Source organism: Rhipicephalus microplus, chromosome 9 (assembly GCF_043290135.1).
Source record: "Rhipicephalus microplus isolate Deutch F79 chromosome 9, USDA_Rmic, whole genome shotgun sequence".
NCBI lineage: Eukaryota > Metazoa > Arthropoda > Arachnida > Ixodida > Ixodidae > Rhipicephalus > Rhipicephalus microplus.
In genome coordinates, this window is record NC_134708.1 from 89,958,730 (window position 1) to 89,982,957 (window position 24,228).

A 24,228-nucleotide genomic window follows, 5' to 3' on the forward strand; every position below is an offset into this window, starting at 1 on the left:
CCTGGGACAGCATAGCACAAGAGGTTGATGGATTATCAGGGACAGTTTCGAAGTAGTGTTGGTCACTCGTCTAAGCACGTGGTATGGGCCCGTGAAACTAGAGAGAAGCTTTTCTGAGAGGCCTGCATGTCGCGTAGGGGACCAAAGAAGAACGAGGGAACCTGTCGAAAAGTGTTCATCGTGATGCCGCTCGTGGTAACAATGTTTCTGCGAGTCTTGGTGTCGAGTCTTGGTGTTTGACGCCATTAATCTGCTGCGCGCAAACTGACGAGCAAGGTCAGATTGGGAAATAGCGTCGCGTGCATAGTCAGAAGTAGACTGCGCAGTGGCTGGCAGGAAGGTATCCAATGGCAATGTTGATTCGCGTCCAAACAGAAGGTAAAATGGCGAGTACCCAGCAGTGTCATGCTGGGAGGAATTGTATGCGAACGTGACGTTGAGTAGTGCAAGGTCCCAATCACGATGGTCAGCCGAGACGTATTCCGATAGCATGTCTGTCAGGGTGTGGTTTAAATGTTCTCTAAGCCCGTTTGTCTGGGGATGGTATGATGTCGTGATCTTACGTTGGGTAGAGCAGGAGCGCCGAATATCGTCAACCACTTTCGAAAGAAACGTACGGCCTCGGTCTGTCAGTAGTTGACGAGGGGCTCCATGCACTAAAATGAGATCGCGTAGTAGAAAATTAGCGACGTCTGTAGCGCAGCTTGTTGGCAGAGGTCGCGTCACTGCATAGCGAACACGTAATCTGTAGCAACCGCGACGAACTTGTTCCCAAAGGTGGATGTTGGGAAGGGACCGAGAAAATCCAAACCAACACGGAAGAATGGCTCCGATGGGGTGTCGATGTGCTGAAGATATTCGGAAAGGCGTCCCGACGGATTTTCGCGACGCTGGCAAATTTCGCAAGCGTTGACATAACGACGTAAGAAGCGTGGAAGGCCAGGCCAGTGGAAGCGGTGGCGCGCACGGTCATATGTGCGAGAGACACCAAGGTGACCCGCGGTTGGCGCGTCATGGAGCTCGCGTAGGACTGTGGAGCGCAGGTGCTTTGGTATGACCACAAGTAGGTCGTGACCATTGGGCGATAAATTACTCCGATATAAAGTGTGGTCCTTTAAGGTAAACAGGCGAACAGAAGCGTCTTGTGGTGTAGATTCGAGCTGTTGTATGAGGCGGCTGATATGCGGATCGTGACGCTGCTCGTTCCGAGATGAAGCAGCAGGCAAATGGAAAGAATGATACCCACAGAATCAGTGCTCGTAGGATCGCAGTCGGCCACAGGGTAGCGAGAGAGACAATCCACATCTTTGTGCAGTTTTCCTGATTTATACACTACCGTGTAAGAATACTGTTGGAGGCGGAGTGCCCAGCGGGCGAGACGACCTGTGGGATCTTTGAGGGAGGCGAGCCAGCAAAGAGCGTGATGGTCGGTGAGAACTATGAATGGTCGGTTGTATAAGTAAGGACAAAATTTCGCGACTGCCCACACCAGCGTTAGGCATTCGCGCCCTGCGATGAAATAATTACGCTCCGTGGGGGACAGCAGCCTGCTGGCATAAGCTATCACGCGATGCTGCCCACGTTGTCGCTGAGCCAACACAGCGCCTATTCCGTACCGCTGGCATCGGTGCTGACTTCGGTCGGTGCCGTAGGGTCGAAGTGAGCCAGAACATGAGAGGAAGTGAGCAAAGTAGTCAGGTCAGAGATTGCTGCTGCTTGCAAGGGACCCCAGGCAAACGTCTCATCTGGTTTGAGTAAATCCGTTAGAGGCCGAGCGATTTCCGCAAAGTTCTTGATAAACCGCCGAAAGTAGGAGCAGAGCTCCACAAAGCTGGGAACATCTTTGGCGGTTTTCGGCACAAGAAATTCCTTCACAGCTCAAACTTTTTCTGGGTCAGGCTGTACGTCGTAAGCGGCAACAATATTTCCAAGTACTGTAATGCTGGGTGCTCTTTTGACAACGGAGCTACGCAGTGGACGCCTCCTTAAGTCTGCTACCATGGCTCCGGGTGAGGATACGGCTTCGCCACCCACTTCGGCAACGACAGCGACACGGTACATCTCCCCAACGCAACCCCATGATCCCGGTACTTTTACTGGAGAGGACAACGCGAATGTTGACAAGTGGCTTAGTATGTACGAGCGCGTCAGCAAGCAATATGGCAGGGACCGAACCGGTATGCTTGCGAATGTCATTTTCTATCTTCACAAGACCCCTCGCATCTGGTTTGAGACCACGAGCATGAAATCACAAGCTGGGAAATGTTTAAACAGCTCCGCGACCTCTTTGGCAGCCCGTTTGGTCAACAGCTTGGTGCCCGAAAGCAATTGGCCGTACGTACACAGACATCCACCGAGCCCTACTTGACTTATATTGAAGACGTCTTAGCGTTGTGCCAAAGGGCCGATTCCAACATGACTTAGGCGACAAGATTTCGCACATTTTAAAAGGAATCGCCGACGATGCGTTCAGTCTGCTTCTATGAACGAACGTAACGACCATCGACGCTATGATCAAAGAGTGCCGCCGTCTCGAGCAGGTGAAGAGTCGACGCATTTTGCAGCAGTTTCAGCACCTATCCAACACCGCAGCAACGTTGTATTGCGAAGCCACTTCTTGTCATCCTTCTACAACCGAAGACGTGACGCGCATTGTCCGACGGAAACTCGAGGCCACTTACCCGGCTGACAATAAACCGACTGTCCCGACGCCTCAACGCCAGCTGTCTCCTTGATACGGGCTGTTGTCCACAAGGAATTCGCTAACCTGGGTATCCTGTCCCCTGCACCCACCCTGGATAAAACTGATCCCTCGATAGCTTCTGTGGAGATGAGACGTCGCCGTCCGTACTCTATTCGAATCACAAAACCGTCTGAATGGCAAACAGCTGAATATAAGCCAATCTGCTTCCACTGTATTCGCGCTGGACACATCGCTCGTTACTGCCACAGCCAGTGGCCATCTATGCCTTCTGGCTCGTACCCCGCACCTCCACCGAAATGTTACGTAGAAAATAACAGTAGTCAGCCCGCAGCGACAACTCAGCTCACTGTCACTCTCAGTTTGAGACACCCTTCTTAGGTATGTCCCACTATGCCCTGTTTCAGTCAGGCGAAATCACGTAACAATATTGAGGCATGTCAACCTTTAAGAACGAGCGCTGTGGCTCATACTCGTTTTTAGGTGTGAAGAAGGCAGAGGGGCATCGTCCGACAGACAGGCAGGAGCACTGACATTTGCCTGCTCTGAGGGTTTCGCCAAGGATTTAGTAGTTGTGATTGAATTTTTTATTTTTTAAATATTTTTCAAAGGTGTTTTTATGGTGTCCTACTTGATTAGCGAGTGTCTTTTGATAGTAAGATCAGGTAGATGCCGTTTTTCTCACCTGGACCAGGGGCGTTCCTCTGGTCTGAATCTCTTCCTCCGTAGGAATTACCAGTAAGCTTGTTTATACGGAATGGCATCTCATCCGTGCCTGTGGCATTAGTCCCAAGCAACGATGGTATCATACGGATGAAGAATCCAAAAATGATTCAGACGGAGCTGAGAGCCGCTACAACTCACTACCAAAGCATCACAGAGTTCAGACAGTACGGCAGGGGTGGCATTCTCTTCTTTTCGTCTTACCAGCTCTGTGTTCGAGACCTACTAGAATGCTCGGTATTCGCTACCAACACGGAGAGCGCATTCGTTCCACCTCACCTACCCAAAAGTCTCGTTCCGGGTTTTGATGTCAACTTGACTTCAACTGTGATATTAGATATGTTTTCAGAAGCAGGTGTGATAGCGGTCTATAGATGTAGTCGAGTTGTGGACAGGACAAGGTCCCAACGGAGTCCGTGATTGCTACAATCGCCAGGTCAAATCGCCCAACCGAAATAAAAGCGTGGCGTTTAGTATACAGAGTTGAGCCGCTATCACCTCGTCCCCTACAGTGTATTAAATGTTGGCGTCAGGGGCACTTAGTGAAAGGATGCAGGTCAGTACTTAGATGCAGAATTTGTGGTGAGACGCACAACTCAAACGACTGGAAAAGTAACAAAGAAAAGTGCTGTCTTTTCCACGAATCACACTGTGTTGATAACCCGAATTTCTCAGCCAAGGCAGGTGAAATCCAAATTATTGAAATATTAGACAGAATACAATGCTCGTTAAAGGATGTCATTGCTAAAATTCAGACCAGAACTGAAGAGTACGCAGGTGTATCAGCTTTAACATAGCAATAGAAGTATCATTTTCCCTACAATTGCTGACATGATCGAGAAGGCTGTGGATAAGGCTATGCAACGCCTTGCTACCATCCTGTGTGAGACACTGTTGCATATTATAAATAACCGAATCGCACAAGTCTATGGGGCGCAGATAGATATAAGTACGGCTTCAAGAAATGCTGAGTCTACACACCCGACAAATGATGCAGAAACTGAGATAACTTCGTCGGATGCACAGTCTGCAGAGCAATCTGGAGAATGCGTTCAGAGGCAAAGCAAGGGTAAACAAGAAGCTTCTCAGGCTACACAAGATATATACATGGATACAAAATGCCTAGAGCGTTCTAGATCCCCTGTATTGAAAAAACTCGTCTCGCCAAATCATCTAAAAAGCAAAAAATACCAGAATGACAAGCTTTAAAAAACCGATTTTCTAAAAGAAAGTACTTTAGATAATGTAGTTGCTGAAACCATTCTAACAAAATCATGGGGTCTCTTAAAATTATATATTGGAATCGTCGATCTTTTCACTCAGCTATAACAGATCTGTTATACCTGTCTTCCAAATTCAATCCGGCTAATATTGCATTACAAGAAACTTGGGTTTCCACACATCACTTGTTTCACCTACCCAACTTCCGAACTTTTCGCCCACACCGTCCATCCAAAGGCGGAGGCTTAGTGTTCTTTATAAACAATAAACTTAGTTTAAAAGTTAAACTCTCATACGAATGTATGTCTTCTGAATGCAAAATTTTCGCGTTAGAAATTACTTTGCCAGGATACTTGCCTTTCTCACTAATAAATGTCTACTTTCCGGTAGGCGTTCAAGAGACGAGATTGTTAGATATGGCTGCTAATTCAGGCTGTAAAGAAAATAATTATAGTTGGCGACTCTAATTCTCACCATGCATGCCGGGGTTTCAGAACGTATCAAAGTGGACAACGGTTTGGGACTTGTCGATAGACAACAATTTATTGTGCCTCAACGCTAGAATTCCCACATTTATTCGAGGTCATTCACGCTCCGCATTAGATTTAGGCTTTGTAAGCTCGGCCATTGCTAGCACACTGTGGACAGCCCTTAATTGCGCCTCCAACAGTGACCACTTTCCTATAATGTTCGAGATCGCTTGCCCGTTAAACCATCATGTTTCCATGCTCAAATCTATATATATTATCTAAATTTCAACACCACCTAAAGGTGGCTTGAGACTCTCCCTTGCAAGATAGTGATGGCACTAAAGTTATAGAATTAAGCGTAGTACTTAAAAGGGCACAAAAACACTCAACTTGCTGTTCAATCGGCAAAGAGAGTACCCTATAGCTCCTGGTGGAATTCCAGCTGTTCACGAGATCTCAGACGACGACAGGCAGCTTTGAAGAAGCGAATACATAGTGAGTCCCCCCAAAACTGGTCAGATTCTAACTTTCTTGCCGCTGTATTTAAATGCACGATGACCAAAGCTAAAAAAGAATAAAATGAAAGCAATTTCAAATTTTTCTCGAAGGCGAAAAATAAGACAGCATTATTTTGATATACGCGATCTCACAAAATCCTGTCGTCTGCAGTAAATACTGATTAGGAAAAACTATCATTCGAAGAAATGAAGAACTCTTTACAGTCGATTGGCAGAGGTCTAGAAATTTGATTTTCATCGACTATGGCTTTCAACTGGCAAAAGTATAGCATAAGCGCTCACTTTAAAAACGTAACACTGTCCGAAGCATCAAAAGTAATTCGAGATCTACCCTCGTCAGCTCCTCGTCCAGATAGAATCATAGTCCATATGAATAAAACTTCAATCAAGCTATACCCTGTCGACGTACTCAATCTTATAAACTACTCTTTAAACAACGCCTGGATACCGTATGAGTGCAAAATGGCTAAGGTAATCCCATTATAAAAAAGCAAGGATTAGGTTTAACATGTGAGACCCAGCTCGCTAACTTCTAACAAGGTGAAACTCATAGAGAGGGTCTTAAATGGTCGAATAAAGTTCTTGATGACAAAAAAATAATATTAAATCTGAACCAAACTGGTTTTAGCAGTGAACGCTCAATTTGTTGCGCCCATGCGGACCTAGAGAGTCGAATACAGCTTGTTCGTGAAAGAAAAGAGTACGCTGCATCAGTAACTCTTGATATAGCTAAAGCGTATGACAGTGTCGAGCACTCTATTTTACTGGACGCCTTGCAGAGCCTTAAGCTTCCTCATTATATTGTTGATTAGATAGCAGAATTTTTAAAATCAAGAGGATTTTAGTGCATGAAGGATGGATTTGTTCGCATAAAGTCAAACAGAAACGTGGTGTTCCCCAAGGGTCCGTCCAATCTTTAGCATTATTCAATATACTGATGAGCTCTATTCCAGTTGTTCATGATGTCAGTGTCTACGTTTATGCAGATGATATCGCATTCTTCACTGCAGAGACAGGCTTCTTCTCACTACACAAAAATTGCAAAGATATAGTAATAGTCTAGAAATTTGGTTGGAATCCACTTTATAATTATTGAAAATCAGTAAAACAGTGCTCTGTGTGTTTTTCATAGCGGATTCAGTTTCAATTTTTGTATTGTATAATCGAGAACCTATTCCACAAGTAGATTCAGTCAAGTACTTAGGAATGATTTGTAATAAAAAGCTGAAATGGAGCGCACACATAGAATATTTAACAGCAAAGGCACAACGGGTGTTCGGTTGATTACTCAGGCTAAGCAACAGAAAATACAGGCTGTTCAGGAACACGATCTTAATGATATATAATATGTATGTGCGACCACTATTCGAATTTGGATGTGTATTATTCTCGGGGTTCGCTGGGTATAAAATAAACCGCCAGTAATGTTCGAGCGAGAAGCCCTGCGAATATGCCTGGGACATCTCAGGTTCGTGGCGAATAATGTAATGTATCAAGAAGCGTGATCCCCAACACTCCTCTGTTGATTCCGCAGCCTACCGGTACAAACCGTCTTGAAGTTCTACAGTTTACCAGCGCGAATATAAGAGTGCGCATTTATCAGCGACCCTGACTTTTTCTTTTTGCACATTGGCCTCGATTTCATACACCTCAGATAATTTTTGTGAAAAAAAACTGGATAGCATAATTGTAGACATTGGCACGGTAATCGAAACTAATTCATCAACCCTCAATATTACGTTAGAGTAAGATGAAATCAACCCCCCACAAGCCAAGTTGTGATCTTTTCTATTTTCACTACTACTATAAAAGATTACTTGGTACGTGCTGAAACAAAGAACGTAATAGCTACAGAAGCTTCTGTCAACAATGACAATGCAGGCGTAGGAATCGCGTCTGATTTCCTCGGCTGGTCCTTTTCAGTGAGGCTTACCGGTTTCATTCCTATATTTCAAGCCGAGCTAGTAACTATTAGTAAAACTCAGCCTTCTCCCCACTCCCTCTGTTCCCTTGAGCAGAGCTCTCCCAGCTGCGTAGCGGCTGTTGCTACAGAAGGGAGTGGAAGGTTGGTTGCTTCTCGGTGTCCGGCTTGCGTTCTCGTAGCTGCTGCTGCTTGTTCAGAGATGGAAGCCAGCACATCTCAAACGTGACAACTCGATTTTATATACACAAACTTATGTACATATTTACAAGACTTGACCGCCGGAACCGTCGCATGTTGCCTCGGCAGAGCCGATCGTGCAGAGCACTCCTTGTTGCGACCAGAACCCTCGCGAGGACTCGGAAGCCAGGTTTTAATACCTCGGTTGCCCCTCCCGAATCTCCTCCGGACCAACCAAAGCAATTTAGTCTGTTTATTGGACAGGCAACACACTTGTTGCCGTCCCCTCCTCTCCCTCTCTTCTTCCCGCACTCGACTGCTCGGTCGGAAAGAGAGAGACGAACGGACCGGCCTGTACACCACGTTCCGCGAACTGTGCGAACACACACAATGGTGGCGCCGTTCGGCTGCGGGCCCCCTCCATTACCGCGGGATGACTACGCTGTCCAGCACGACAGCCATCCCGCGGACTCTAAACCTGACGGATGGGTGGCTATGCACTGTTCTCACGTCACCCGCCGGCATTCCGCCGTCCGGGGACCATTTAGTGGGTTTCTAGAAGCCACGACTGACCGCGTTAATCTTGCCAGAGGGGGCGCGCTTACTCCGAGATTATCGTTTCCCGAGAATCGGCTTTTTGGGAAGCGCGCCCTTTTGAGACCGAGAAAACTCGCTTCCATGGCCTGCACCGCCAGACCTTACACGCCTTTTCCAAGATTCGCGCAAGCACTCAAATGCAGCTACGCGAATAACAACCTAAAAATATGGCGCAGCACGTCCCCGACCCTGTGGCCACACTTCGCAGTTCCTTGAACGCCAGAGACGTTTTTGCAACGCCTGCAACACTTTCTCTGCTTAACCCTTGGGGCCCCACCAAACGGACGCCACCACATAGCAAAAAAAAACCGACACGCGGTCACTGTGTACACAAGTACAATCCATAAAGCAGGCAAGTGAAATAACAACAACTTCTACATGCCTACAGTCGTACATATACACAAAAAAAAAACACTTCACTGAAACACACAGACGCCCTTCCGCACATGGTGCTGTTCAAATTCAACCAAATACTAATAACTCCTGCATGCTACACACACGCACAAGAGAAACAATACACTTCACTGAGGCACATAGACTTTCAACGCGTGGTGCTGTTCAATTGTCCACAGGTTCGCGCACGTCACTCTTGAGTGTCGACAATGCACCTAGTCCTCTAGTGTCTCGACCCCCGGAGCACCGCTGCCGATTCCCCAGCACTCATTAGGCACCCTCGAAAGCGCATCTGCGTTGCCATGCTCGACGCCTTTCCTGTGCTGCACCACTACATGATACCGCTGGAGCGCCAAGGCCCAACGGGTGAGCTTAGCCCCAGGAAGAGTGCCCTGGGTGAGAAAAGCTAGGGGGTTGTGGTCTGACACCACGGTAACCTGTGCGCCGAAGAGCCAGAAATCAAACCTTTTCAGACCCCAGATGACTGCAAAGGCCTCTCGCTCAATAGTCGACCAGCGCGTTTGAGTTGGAGAGAACTTGTGGCTCGCAAATGCGATCGGCATCTCGGTACCATCGTCCGCACGTTGCGACAGGCAGACTCCAGCCGCGACCGCGGACGCGTCTGTAAACAGCCAATACGGCCTCTCGGGATCTGGGGTTGATAATGCTGCTGCCTCACACAGTGCGATCTTAAGCCGCTGAAACGCCCTTTCAGCTTCCGTGGACCACGGAATTCGGTTCGGGATTCGCTTACCCGTTAGCTCTGTCAGGGGCCTCGCTACCTTTGCGTAATCTTTCACATAGCTTCGGTAGTAGCCACACAGGCCCAGTACGCTACGTAGTTCTCTTTTAGTCTCCGGCGCCTTTAAACCTTTGGTCGCTGCAAGCTTCTCAGGGCCAGGTGCATGCCGTCCCGAACCTACCACATGTCCCTAATACCGGATCGATGGAGGAGCTATCTGGCACTTATCCCTCTTGACCTCCAGCTTAACCCGCTTTAGGGTCTCAAACACCTCAGCCTGTAAGCTTTTGGGTACCCTGTACGGATGAGGGCTTCTGCGGACAAACCCGTCTTGCAACCTTATCTCGTGTGGCCTTACTGCTGCTACCGTAGGCCCCCCGCCAAACTGCTCCACATGCCTCTTGAACACTTCGCAGATCACCCCGCGTTCCCGTTCTACTAAATGGGCTACCATATCGCGTGATGGAAAAACTTCTTCACTACGCGTTGCCCTTGCCTGTGGGGCGCACTCTACTTCACCGAAATCACCGTCCTCCTCGAACATTACTCCTACCGACATAACCCTGGACTGATATGGGCGCAGCTTATTCGCGTGCACCAGTTTCCGGTTACACTCTGGCATATGCACGAAGTATGAATGCTCGCGGTATCTCTCGGTGACACTGCCTGGCCCTTCCCATTTCGGAAACATTTTCCCTGGTCGTTGTACGTCATCTCCTACGCCTGGCCAATAAAAACTGTACTTGATCCTAGAGCACGTTTTACGGCAACCAAAATGCCCGGCCCAGCTTGACTCATGCGCCAGTTGCAAAACTTCCCCTCTGCGGCATTGCGGCAGTACCAGCTGCGTTACCGATTGCCCCAAAACCTTATCCTTATGATAAAGTAACCCGTCTAATACTAGCATATTGCCTTTTCCTGTCGCTGCTCCTCTCCACGCTTCCTGTAAAGTCGGGTCTCGCTGTTGTTTCTCGCGAAACTCATCTGACGCGGACCTCTCCTTCACGCCGGCGCTCGGGGCTTCGTTATGCAACACGCTGTCGTCCCGCTGATCCCCTTCACCGCGGCTTGCTACAGCTACCTCGCTGATCAACACCTCCTCGGCCGCGTGTCGCTCTACCAATTCTACACGAGTGTCCACCTCGTCCTGACGCCACCTGGCCTCGGCGTGCTGAGGCTCGCTTTCGAACTCTGGCTGAGCGCCGCCCACTTCTGAGGTACCCTTCACTACCCCTTCGAGGGTGCTCTCCTCATGTAGTAGTTTCCATGCTTCTTCGGAAAGTAGGCAATCTGTTCGTGCTGTTAGACGGTCCGTTAACGCGCCCAACACTGGGACTGGTTCTCTAACGTCGGAAAACACTCCACGCTCACGCGACATAGTCAGTGAAATAACTGCGAGCTTGGCCTGTACTTTCTCTCCGAACGCCGAAGTCAGGTTGACCATCCCATGCGGTTGCACCAACTCTGGCAGGACCACGCTCTCACGGACTACTGTAATTTCCGCACCTGTGTCTAACACTGCTCCTATATGTTTGTCTTTGCAGTCGAGCGATACTGGGAATAAATCACTGTGTGCGGCTGGGGGACCTTCAATCGAAACACGCGCCGCCAAGCTGTCTTCTTTACGGTTCGGAAGCACTTCCGTTGGCTGTTTCTGACGCTGCGGGCAATTCCATTTCTGATGCCCTGTACTGCCGCAACTGTAGCAGGCCCTGGGCTTTGGTTTCCCCTCCACAATACGGTTTTTCCCAGCCCTGCGGCCCTTCATTGTCTCTTCGTCGGATCTAGCCCTGCTCGCGCTTTTCGACTCCGCCACGCTTTGCTTCGCCTGCCTCGCGGCGCTGTTTGTCCCCTGTGCTTCTTTAAACGTTCGCAGCAACGCGGATATCTCTGAGGCGCTCATCCACGCTCTACCTTCTTGGAGTGTGACATATCGCAAGGCCTCCTCCGACAAATTTTTCTTTAATTGGTCGGCCACCAAAAGCTTGACCAGGCCCTCGAATGTCGACACCCCTCTTGCCTCAAGGTAAAAGTGGAGGTAGCTCTCTAAGCGTGTCGAAAAAGGTCTCCACCCCTCGTTCGCACGCTTGCCTGACCCTAAAAATCTTTTTAGATATTCCCCGGCTGAAAGTCGGAGCTCGTCTAGCACCGTTTGCTTGATCACCTGGTAATCTTTGTGCTCTGTTGGGCTTAGCCGCGTGGACAAGGACGGGAACCTCTCCGCTACTAACGGGAAAACTAAACGTCCCCAAAACTCCCCCGGTACCTCGTACGCTTCTAGGGCACTTTCCACGGACTCAAACCACACCGGTGCTTCAGCCTTGGCTGGAAATTTCGGTAACACCCCGGTGAGGACTTTTGAGTAGCGTCTCAGTTCGCTACACGGATTCCGCCTGCCGAACTCGGGTCCACTCCACCGAGAGCTTCCGCCCATCATCTGCGATAGCCTCTCCATCTCCAACCGCAATTCCTGCTGTCTACGCTCCGGCGTGAGATTTCCGAAACGGTCATCTCTCTGGCTCTCCCGCGCACTACCCTCTAACGGGTTTCCTCCGTCGCTCTCGTCCCCCGACTCACGACTCATGGCCTGCGCTCGCCTGTCTGGGTTCACGTGGGCAAACCTCGTGTCCATAGGACGCCTTAAAACTCAAAAATAAAGGCAGCGGCACCCCTGAGATGTAAGAACACCAGAGGACTCACCACTTTTGAAGTTTCTGCTCGCTGGTTGCTCGATGTCACCGGGGTTGTCGCCGGACTGATGAACTGGGATGACCGTAGCTGGACCCTGGCTTCCTCGGGTCGATGGCTGCCACACTGCCACCTCCTCAGCTCAGTGGCTTGGCTCTTCGTTGGAACAGCCGATGTCTTGGCTTTTGGTCTTGCGTGTTCTCCGCAACACGACGATTTCCTTGTTGCGCAGAGCGCTCCTTGTCATCGTCGTCTCGATCCTGTCGGACTGCGCCAGTAAAACTCAGCCTTCTCCCCACTCCCCCTGTTCCCTTGAGCAGAGCTCTCCCAGCTGCGTAGCGGCTGTTGCTACAGAAGGGAGTGGAAGGTTGGTTGCTTCTCGGTGTCCGTCTTGCGTTCTCGTAGCTGCTGCTGCTTGTTCAGAGATGGAAGCCAGCACATCTCAAACGTGACAACTCGATTTTATATACACAAACTTATGTACATATTTACAAGACTTGACCGCCGGAACCGTCGCATGTTGCCTCGGCAGAGCCGATCGTGCAGAGCACTCCTTGTTGCGACCAGAACCCTCGCGAGGACTCGGAAGCCAGGTTTTAATACCTCGGTTGCCCCTCCCGAATCTCCTCCGGACCAACCAAAGCAATTTAGTCTGTTTATTGGACAGACAACACACTTGTTGCCGTCCCCTCCTCTCCCTCTCTTCTTCCCGCACTCGACTGCTCGGTCGTAAAGAGAGAGACGAATGGACCGGCCTGTACACCACGTTCCGCGAACTGTGCGAACACACACAATGGTGGCGCCGTTCGGCTGCGGGCCCCCTCCATTACCGCGGGATGACTACGCTGTCCAGCACGACAGCCATCCCGCGGACTCTAAACCTGACGGATGGGTGGCTATGCACTGTTCTCACGTCACCCGCCGGCATTCCGCCGTCCGGGGACCATTTAGTGGGTTTCTAGAAGCCACGACTGACCGCGTTAATCTTGCCAGAGGGGGCGCGCTTACTTCGAGATTATCGTTTCCCGAGAATCGGCTTTTTGGGAAGCGCGCCCTTTTGAGACCGAGAAAACTCGCTTCCATGGCCTGCACCGCCAGACCTTACACTATTATTTTAGCTTTTTGAAAATTCCTACGATCGAAACCTGTGCAATCATCCTAACAGACTCACTTTCGGTGTGTGCAGCTCTGATAACCTCAGAACAATCTCGTGCCATAGCAACATTCCACACATTAGCACCGCCACATTTAAAACTCCTAAATCTAGTGTGGGTTCCAGGTCACGGCGGATTACAAATAGATGAAGTGGCAGATGCCTTGGCGCGAGCATCACTTGATGGATCAGTGATTTCGGTGCTTCCCGAATTAGAATACTTATCAGGAGTTTAATATAGAAAATTCGCTATTTTTGCAATTAGTTTGGAAAATATCACATAATGGCCAAGTTATCAGCACCTCAAAATCTCAAGGAAAGCCACGTGGAGTGCGTCAAAAAAACTTGAAAATCTCATCGCCAGGTTGCGGTGCCATATTCCCCTAATAAATGTTTATTTACACATAGCTGGTTTGACACTTTCCCCCTTTTGTTCATTCAACGAAGCATCAGAAACTATTGAACAGTATTTTGGCTCATGTAAGAACTATGCAGAACTTAAAAAAAGTCTTCTAGCTATTCCTTTTGCAAAGCTAGGTTTAAACTTAACGACAGAAATTGTTCCAATTTTTGATGCCTCTGTTTTGAAAAATTGCCAGAGATTCATCCGATGTGCTTTGTAATTTCATTCAAGACTCTAAACGTTTTGCAACATGAAGTTCACCTCAACAAATACTCAAAAAAATAGCGGGTCGAGAATAAATTTTCGAAATGTGGATAAATTCGCGTTATAATAAATAACTGGGTTTGGCAAAACCAGCTGTCTGATCGGCTCCCAAAATCATGGTATAGTTATGGGTGTCTATTTCCTTGGGGAGTTTTTTCTCACTCTCTGAATCTTTGTTTTCTTTTTTAAGATACTGTCTTCATTCTGCAACTTTTCTCCTTTTTTTGTTGTAAGAAAGAGTGCAGTAATCATCCATATGAGGCTACATGTTCTCTTGGCGAATCTCCCAAAGTGGGAATCTCCCAAAAGACTACAACAAAAACAAAAAAAACAAACAAGCAAACAAACAAACAAACAAGTTACTCTGGTTCTAGTCAACTGCTGCCTGTCTGTCTTGTTTTGTTCGTCACATTACTGGTGACGACGATGGGTACGTGTACTTTGACGGTGTCAGCCATCTTAGTGACAGCGACATCTCCCAGATCAAGAAGCAGCCACTACCTGCATGGGTTACCTCCTATATTAGGTTCCTTAGTATCGACACCCAGAAAGATGACGGCTCCGACGACAAGCCAGGTGGTCCAAAGAGGCAATGCGCATGGTTCTTTTCTCGCGCATGTTTATCATGTGCCACAGACACCAAAACCGTTTCATGGAAATATTTTCGAAGATGTTGATGACCGGCTCGACCACTTTGATCGGGTTGCCACTATCGACGAATTGGACGATGTTCACACGCTGCGCAGGATTTAATTCCCCTACTCGAAAGACTCTGCGAAGACGTGGTACCAGAACCACGAGCGCTCCTTTGCGACATAGCAAGAGTTTAGCCAAAAATTCCGTGACGCCTACCGCAACGCTGAAAGAAAAGAGACGACTTAACAAGCCATATCTTGCAGTAACCAACGCCCGAACGAACGCGTTTCCTTGTTAGCCGCGTACATGCTTCGGCTCTTCAGGCGTGCCGACCCTGCCAAGCCGGAAGAAAAGAAGGTACGGCATTAGATGTGAGGTGTAAAAGAACAACTTTTTGCTGGACTAGTGTGCAATCCACCAAAGACAGTCACCAAGCTCATCCGTGAGGGAACTTTGATGGAGCGTAACCTGCAGTAGCGGTCGTAACAAAACGAACGCCACATCCCGGCCACCGCATGCTCTATTCGATCTGACAGCAAGAGACCGGCCTTCGCAGGCTTCATTCGAGGTATTGTGCAACATGAATTCCGACAGCTTCAGGCAGTGGAATCCCGTTCGCATGTGCCAGATATCGCAGATGTAATCAGGCAAGAAGAATTGCATTCAGTCGCACCACTGGCGCCAATCGCACCACCAATAACTGAGGCCCACGTCCTCATATATGCGGCTGCATTGTGATCCTCTGCGCCACCGGCTACAGGTCCCGTTATGCAGACAATGTACCAGGTTATGCCCCCCATCCTAGACACTGCTTTGAGCCCACCTCTCTGCTCAGGGTTTGTAAGCACACACTCCTATCTGCCGGCCTCAAGACAGAGTGCTAGCAAGGCAAGCAGCTGGGGCACCTCAGATAACCGCCCGCTCCGCTATCACTGTGGCGAAGCGGGTCACGTGTGCCGGAACGGTCAGTACCGCGAACTAGGTCTCTACAGTTTGCACCTTGAGGCTCGATGGCCACGCTATGGTGAGTGCCCACGCGAATTCGAAGCCTGTATCACAGACCAGTGAACTCCCTCGGCTGTTCCGCACCACCAAGCTAGATCACCATCGCCTCACCGGTTTACGTCACCCAGTTTGCACTCGTCGTCTTCCACTCCCTTCAGAAGTTGGTCACCAAGTCCCCGTAGGGGAAACTAGGAGTGGCGACTACTGAGAGAGAAGTCATGGTCAGGCAAGCTGTTGAAGAACCTCCGTCGACGCAACAACGCGACGATGAACGTTCAGGTTTTTCCGTGTTCCACGACATCTTAAACTTCGTACGCTTTCGCCGAAATCGCCGTATTCGTCGACAATCATGCTGTCAACGCCCTCGTCGACATTTTAACTTGATAAGACAGATTCTTGGGCTAGTTGGTGATTGGGTATTAACATATTTACACAGCGCAAGCCTACGAGTAGTTACGACGCAACTACAGAAGAAGAGACAAAGACAGAAAGAGCGCTGATTTCAACTGAAGTATTATTAGCGAAAATGCTGGAAATATGTACCCGTGACGGAACATCACCGCGCAATCGCACAGCCTATTGCATCACAGCAAGACAATCATCATCTCATTATATGGTTACGACGCCACAGTTCAGCACAAATTAACGATTTATTGTGTCAAAGCCAAAAACTTGATTTGTAGTTTAGTCAGAGCTGCGCAATTCCACAACCTATTGCATGTATCAGCATGCCTTCGCTTGCTCTGACTAAAAAATAAATCGAGTTTCTGGCTTCGATTCTTACAGAAGCAGTCGTTTACCGATTTCTATGACGGAGCGATAAAACATGGTTTTTCATAAGTATTTGCTATTGCTTCTGCCTAAATTCCCTGCGACTTGACGCAACTCAACTGTCCGCGCCCCGCGTTCAATAAAAACGCAGCACTGTGTTAAACGCCACAGAGCAAACGCAGGCATAGTTCCAGTATGCTTATACTTAACAAATATATTTGAAGGCACCCAAACGCCAAAGCATATGTCGTGTCTTGATCTCTTTCTTGCGTCCTCGTTGGCAGACCAGTCTATTTAAAATGAATGTTTACTAACTAGCTCAATCCTGTTATTCTAAGCTTTCTTCATTTTTATTTAGGTCACTTTAGCTCTAAATCTGCTTATTAATATTGATTTCTTTATTATCTATCTTATTTTCTCTCTCTTGCATTTGTTTCTACTCGTCTGTTATCGTGTCAGTGCCATGCGATCTTCCTTTCTCTCTCAACGTTTGATTTTTTCTCCCCATCACCTCTCTTCCCCTTGCTCACTTCTCCCTTGTTACATTAAGTGCACAGCAGCAAGACGGCAAGTTTGACCAGTTGGCTTACATTCATGCGCGAAGGTTTGCTTGAAGTGCACTGATAAACGCACTACTTCTACAATATAAAGATGGCTGGATAAATGGATGACAACTTTATTGTTTCGCAGGATAGGGAGGCCCGCTACTCTCCATCCCCGGCACACATGCCTAAGTGACGGGGGCCGGCCACTCTGCGATCAGAAGCAGGTGAAGAGGTTCTGACTCCTTGCGGCTTCTTCTGCCAGGTGAATTGCTTGTTGCTATTAATCAGGATCTTCTCTCCGCAGCAAGGCTTCGCAGGTTTCTCTACAATTGAACTTGCAAAATAACTCTACAATTGATTTAGCGCCTGCAAAACCATCACACTCCCATATTATGTGATGAGGGTCCCCCTCACCCCTCAGTGCCTGCATCTATCGTTTTGTCTATTGTCTTTCTGCACACGATACGCCCAGACGAGGTTTAAGAACTTGGCAGCTTGCAAGTGCCATCATGCGACTGCCTCCTTACTGTTTTTGTCTTTTATCTGAGGAGGCACTGCTCTCCTATGTAGCCGATAATTTTAAAGGATTTCAGTGAAATTCTGTTGACGCTCGTTCTTGTTCTGGCAATCGGGAGGCTCCACAGACACCCGGAAGTAAAGAGCTCGAGCTAACTCGTGGGCCAGCTCATTGTCAGGGGTGGACGTGTGCGCTGGGGTTCAAATTAGGCGAAGTTTTCTGTTTACCCATCTACCGGACAGAACCCTTGCCGCTTCAGATGAGGTTCATACCATTGATAAAAATTCAGATGACCGTCTTGATATGGCTGATTATAAAATGAGCTTGCGTTCCAAATCAAGCGAGCGCTATTGCAAGTTCTTCAGCCGTTTCCGTTTTGAGGCTTCTAATTGTGGCAGCCGATACGGGGGCACTTTGCCGTCGAATACCAAGGTGACAACTACGCCCGATTGACCACTTGCCGCGTCCCCGTACGCAGCCGCCTTCAAGTCCATTGATCCAAAGCGCTTAGTTACAGTTTGTGCTCTCTTTTCAATCCTCTATGAGTGGAATATAGGGTGCATGCTTTGAGGGAGAAAGGGAAATATTTAATATTTTTAGGCAGTCTTTGAAGAAGTTTTATTTTACTCGTGATTCCTTAGTGGTTTGCAGACCAACGAAATTGAGGATAACTCTGCCGGTATTTTTTCGGCTTAGTCGATCGAGCTGCGAATTTCTAACAGCCTCCACAATTTCATCCCAAATGTTGTGCACTTCCATAGGCAAAAGCTTTTCTGTGGAGGGGCTGATTGGTAAATCTAAGGCCCTCGTTATGCACCGTCTAATGAGCGAATGTATTTCTCCTCAGACCTGATGCCCGAGAAAGGCGTGGCATAGCACGCACGGCTTATTACGCATGCTTGGGTTAGTATGCGCACGCATCTTTTTTGAGGCCGCGTCCTTTCAGCACAATCCTTCTAAATTATCCAAGGGCTTGCGTGGCAAACTCTGCAGGTCTTTTTTTGATGCGAAGCATTTCTAACTTCGGCGACTTTGAGCGTATCTATCTATCTATCTATCTATCTATCTATCTATCTATCTATCTATCTATCTATCTATCTATCTATCTATCTATCTATCTATTGCCACAATGTCCGCCGCCACCTCTAGGCGCTCCGTAATCTTCGCACCACTCCTTTTGTTAGTCCATAGAGTGATGTCATACACATACATACTGAATTTTTGCACCCTCTATGTTTCTCAAGCATCAGGGAGGCCCTGCATCACAACATGGAAGTGAAACAGACAGAGAATTGAGCACTGTGGCGCACCCTCGGAACATAAATTGATTAGGGGCGATTCAATGTTTTAAAACTTCAAGCAGACAGCTTTGTCTGACAAAAAATCCTGAATCTAACCCTATGTTAGCGCTCCTATCCTGCACGGTCTTCCGGAAATCAGGATCGTGAGTAACAATATCCAAGGCTCTTGTCAAGTCCAGGCTAAGAATTACTTTAGCATCTATGGAACGCGAATTGATTATATCAAGTTTGACTTGGAGCAACATCTCCTGCGGGCCTAAGCCCTGTCGGAAGACGACCATCTACAGCGGCCACAAGTCAATATTTTATGTGGAACACATAAGTTCGGTCTGAGCTATGTGTTCCTGAGTTCTCATTAGCACGAGTTTAGAGAAATGTGTCTTAGGTTTTCTATTGTGGCTGGTTTGCCTGGCTTTGGAATTAGAATTACAGTTGCCGACTTCCACTGGCTGGATAAGCAGGCCTTTAGTCCTAATTTCTTGCATGTACGTCGTCATAGCGCTGATGGAAGCGTCGTGCCGGTTTCCTATACTTCTATTCGTTATTCCTTCAGTGCTCGGGGAAGAGTTTGTTTCGAGTGCCACTATTACTGCCCTAATCTCTGCCTCCGGGATGCGTGCATCGACCGTTGATTGGGAGCCCCGTTATATATCGGTATATTGGTACTGCAATTATCACTAATGTAAAGGGTGGGTGGGGTTGTGCTTTGTGACAATTTCAAATAAGCGTTGTATAAATAAATGTTATGAAAGCAAAAACTACCAAATCTGCACGGAACGTGCAGCATACTCAATGCGAAAGCTGGGAGTTCGGCCTTTCAGTGCCTTTTCTAAAGGCTCGCTGTGTAACTGCTACAAGCCCAACTGCAGGGCCTGCACTACCTCAATAATCATCATACTTTTGTGCGGTAGAAAGCAACTCACTATGCGATTATTCGTCCTTCTTCGGAGAAGCTTGGCACACGGTACACATTAGCAATAAATTTGGAGAGATTTTTTGGCGCTCTGACTGACGAAAATGAACAATTATGCCTGAAGTTTTTGTATTAGGTTGAAACACTCAACAACCTACTCGCTGAAGGTGACATTGTGTGACTCCTGGTTGTTCGGTTTTTTTTTGCTGTTCTAAAACGCTGTATTATTCACACTAACGAGATTTATTTCCCAACATATTGTCTGCCTAAGCCCAGTTCGCACCGCGGTTTCAAATACGGGCCCTGGGTTAAAATTAAAATACTCGGTGTCGCGCAGGTGAACCAATATATGAATTCCATTTTTTCGTGTCTTTTTTTCTGTAGTTTGCTTTCTTACTTTGCGCGTTAGTTGTGAAGAACATTGGTGGTAGCAGTGGTGGCGGCAGAGAAGTAGCCACACGCATCTCTTTCTTGTTCTCAAAAAAGCTTTTGCTGTAAAAAAATGTGTCATAATATATGAATAGATATGACACTTGTTTTCGAATGGAGGGTTCGAGTGCCAACTTTCCAAATATTCTGTTTTTTGCAATAATACTTTTTTTTCTTTTTTGTCTCCACCCCTTTGTTTCTTTCTTCATTTACCTCTCTGTATTTGTTCGCTCATCTATCAATGTTATTACGGGCCATGTTCTAATATTAAGTGGTAGGATTTGCCAAATTTTGTGGCAAATACTCGTTCACAGTAATAATAGATTTCGGGCACTACCCTACAATTGTCGTCTAGCCAGAGCAGCTTCACTGCTAAAACGCTGTTGAGAAAGAACCTTAGCAGGTATGACTACCAGTGATTTGCTCAAATTCTGTGACACATACTTGTTTAAGGCCATGCCATTTTGTTAATTTGTTTTTTATATTTTAGTTTATTGAATTCTTCTGTAGTTTTTCCCTTTTTTTTCAAAGAAATGTTATTATTGTTCTTATCTAATTTCTTTCTTTTTAGCAAGCGTTGTACAAAAATATCTGCTATAAGGAACAGTGTGGCCAATCCATCTTGTGGGTATGAGCCAAGATCTTCTAGGCGACAAGACAAGACAGTTTTTGGGCACAACTCCACAATTGTCGCCTAGCTAGAACAGCTTGGCTGCCAAATAGATGTCGTGAAAGAACTTTAGCAAGTACCACTGCCAGTGATTTGCTGAAATTCTTTGCACATGCCTGTTCATAGTGACGATAGTTTTCAGGCACAACGCCACAGTCATCGCCCAGCTACAAAAGGTTCGCTGTCAAAATGATGTTGTGCAAAAACCTTGGCAGGTACGACTACCAGTAAAAAGCGTGGCAGTCAGTATAATTGCGTCAACTAAGTAAGGTACAAATTTAAATCATTTACCGTACCTATGGCGTACACGTCCATCAAGTTCCTGTGTCGTACGTGAAACTCTCCCTGAAGAATTATACTGCGTCTATAAATTAAAAGAATGCAATTATATGTATATATATAAAATAAAAAACAGGACAAACTTACCTTTGTTCATTGTGCAAGAATGTCCTGTTGTAAACAATGTATTGTGGGGTGATGGCACGCATCTGATTGTGCTTACATCTAATGGTGCCCTGTTTGCTTATTTTATACGTCCTCATTTTCTGGGACGTGTTCACGAACTGAAAGGTGAATCAGCCAAAAAATGAAATATTAAAACAGTGCAAACAACGCAGTAAAGTTACTAACAATTCTGCTCAATCAGCTGGTTCTAGTGTGTTCATAGAAAGAGAAAAATACCCTAATGTGTAAGACAGATAACACAGGCAGTGTATACTAATTGCTGATTTGCTAGTTCGCGTGCGCAAGAAAAGTGGGAAAAAAAGACGGGAGGAGAAAAGCCCTGAAATGAATTCTAATGTTTTACCAAGAAACAGAAACACATGTGAGATTGAGTTTTCAAGCTAGTATGTAGAGACATGCGCTGAGATAGATTTCATTGCGCGTATGCATTCGACAGTCAGTGTCAAATAATTAAAGACCATGAGATAGACAACAGAGCCTACAATACTCGGTGCTTATTCAGGCAGTCGTAAATATAAATTTTTGATATTTAGCAAATTTGTCAACAATTTCAATAGTTCAGGTCAATCGAATACATGCATAAATTGCTGAGAACTATAATCTTTTCAGTCCTAGTGGTTTCTATATTTCTGACACCGACTCTACGACAAAGCTTGTCTAGCCGACCGAAACTATCCAAATATGCGCAAATAAATCATGTCGCACACCTTCGTGGTGAGAAGGAGACTAAAGCGCAAAAAACACCGTCAATTAATAAAGTAATCTGCTAGGTAGAAGGCGTGCCATGGTTATAAAGCACGTGTTTACCATCAGATGCTTCAAGCTGAAATTGAATGTATTACATAACTTCAATGGAGACACAGTTGTCGCAGTATTTACTTCAAACTTGATCGCATCTATGCCATAGGTTGCTTTCAATGGGGTTGCTTTCATTGAATAAGCCAGACCAGACGCACGAGGAACACGGCTGGGGGACGTAAGGCTAGAATAATTCAAGAATAAAAGTTTTCAGACGTCAATGATTATTGAATGAGAGGCATCTTCTGAGATGCATGTAGACTGAATAAATGTAAGCCCCACGAGGTATCGGAAAGTTTAAAGCATTGAGTAGTTGTGCACAAAACAATGTGCACACAACGTTCTGCACACAACCAGGGACAACGACTGCACATGTGATTCATTGTTTAACTATTGGCTCAATGAGTGACATAACGGGGGCCCAGCTGTACGGTCACGACGTCTATTTCTCCCTAAATAAATTTAGTAAGCATTCGTAGGCGTAAGCATAGGAGTATGACCTACGCTATACAGCAGGTTGAGTAGTAACGTCGGTATATAAGTAATGGCTTCAGTGACACGTTCGAGTAGCCAAGCACAGCAAAAGTAAGCACGTTCCCGTGCTTATAGTTACCGTAAAATTCCTTAAGAAGCTTCAACTGTATTTCTTCGGTATCATAGATTAAGATAGGCTGTGTAGTAGTTTTGTCACTTGTCAGCATATCTTGTGCCACAAATTCAAGTAGGTGCTACATTTAATTGTGTGGCAACGTTTCATACTAGACATGTCAAGTTGTACGTGTGATTTTATAGATAAACAGATATTTACGTAGATATGTATATAGATAGATAGATAAATAGATAGATAGATAGATAGATAGATAGATAGAAAGATAGATAGATAGATAGATAGATAGATAGATAGATAGATAGATAGATAGATAGATAGATAGATAGATAGATAGATAGATAGATAGATAGATAGATAGATAGATAGATAGATAGATAGATATATTGTAAGATGGCGTCGAGGACACTCGAGACTCTCCTTTTATTGACTCGAGTATGTGCCCCACAACCTAAACTTGACTGGTGTTGATGAGTATTTACAGATGAAAAGATGGGACGCATAAATAATGCTCACACTTATTTTCCCCGCGCACTTGAGCGGCCGGCCCGGCCGAGACTTAGGCGGGAAAGGTACGGCTCACAAAGGGTTTAAGACGTGAAACGTGGACAATTTCGGAGGCACGGTAACGACGGTCCGAGGAACCCTCGACGGGAGTGACAAGGTAATTGACCGGAGATGTTCTTTCACAAACAACGTAAAGTCCTAGAAAGCGAGACTGAAACTTTTCACACAATCCAGGTGTGCGAATAGGCGTCCAAAGTAGTACTTCATCTCCAGGACGGAAGGTGACGTCTCGACGAAAGCTGTCATAGCGTTGCTTGCGGTCTTCTTGACTGGCCTTCGTGTTGAGTTGAGCACGTTGCCGTGCCTCAGCAAGCCTTGAGACGAAATGTTCTGGCGTAGTCGTCGACGTTTTTGTCATTACATTGAAGAAAGAGGCGTCAATGGTGAATGTAGGCGCACGACCATAGACGAGGAAGAAAGGTGAATACCCGGTGGTTCGTTGAACAGCGGTGTTGTGTGCAAATGTTACGAACGGCAAGATTTTGTCCCAATTATCGTGGTTCGGTCCGATGTACATGGATATCATGTCGATTAGAGTCCGGTGGAATCGCTCTGTCAGCCCATTTGTCTGCGGGTGGTAAGCGGATGTGGTCTTATGAAGTGTGCCACAAGTTTTTAGAATTTCGTCAAGAATAGTCGACATGAAGGCCTTGCCCCGGTCACTCAACAACGTGCGAGGTGCACCATGACGCAACACAATGGCTTCTAAAAAGAAGGCGGCAACGTCTGAGGCGGAGCTAGTGCGTAGAGGAGCGGTCTCCGCGTATCGTGTGAGGTGGTCGATGGCTATGACGATCCAGCGGTGGCCCGCTGGCTATACGGGAAGTGGCCCGACGAGGTCTATTCCGACAATGGCAAAAGGTGTGTCGGGACATGGAATGGGTTGTAATAAGCCAGCAGGAGCTGAAGTTGGTCGTTTCCGGCGTTGACAAAGTGCGCAAGAAGCGACATAATTAACCACAAAGGTAGAAAGACCAGGCCAGAAGAAACGGCTCCTAACGCGGTTGTAGGTCTTTTGAAATCCCAAGTG

General features: G+C 46.9%; 1 protein-coding gene across 2 annotated transcripts in view; it reads right to left on the reverse strand.

Annotated features, from left to right (window-relative positions):
• Nucleotides 1-24,228, reverse strand: part of LOC119165555 (uncharacterized) — a 40,521-nt gene that overhangs the window by 10,728 nt on the left and 5,565 nt on the right. Inside the window, exons 2-3 of one of the 2 annotated variants that reach the window (XM_037417697.2) lie at nucleotides 21,188-21,324; nucleotides 21,058-21,125 (exon numbers count right to left, since the gene is read on the reverse strand). In XM_037417697.2, coding sequence (XP_037273594.2) covers nucleotides 21,058-21,125; nucleotides 21,188-21,324 — 205 coding nt within the window. The remainder of the gene's footprint in view (nucleotides 1-21,057; nucleotides 21,126-21,187; nucleotides 21,325-24,228) is intronic. The other variant, XM_075874054.1, reaches the window with a different exon arrangement.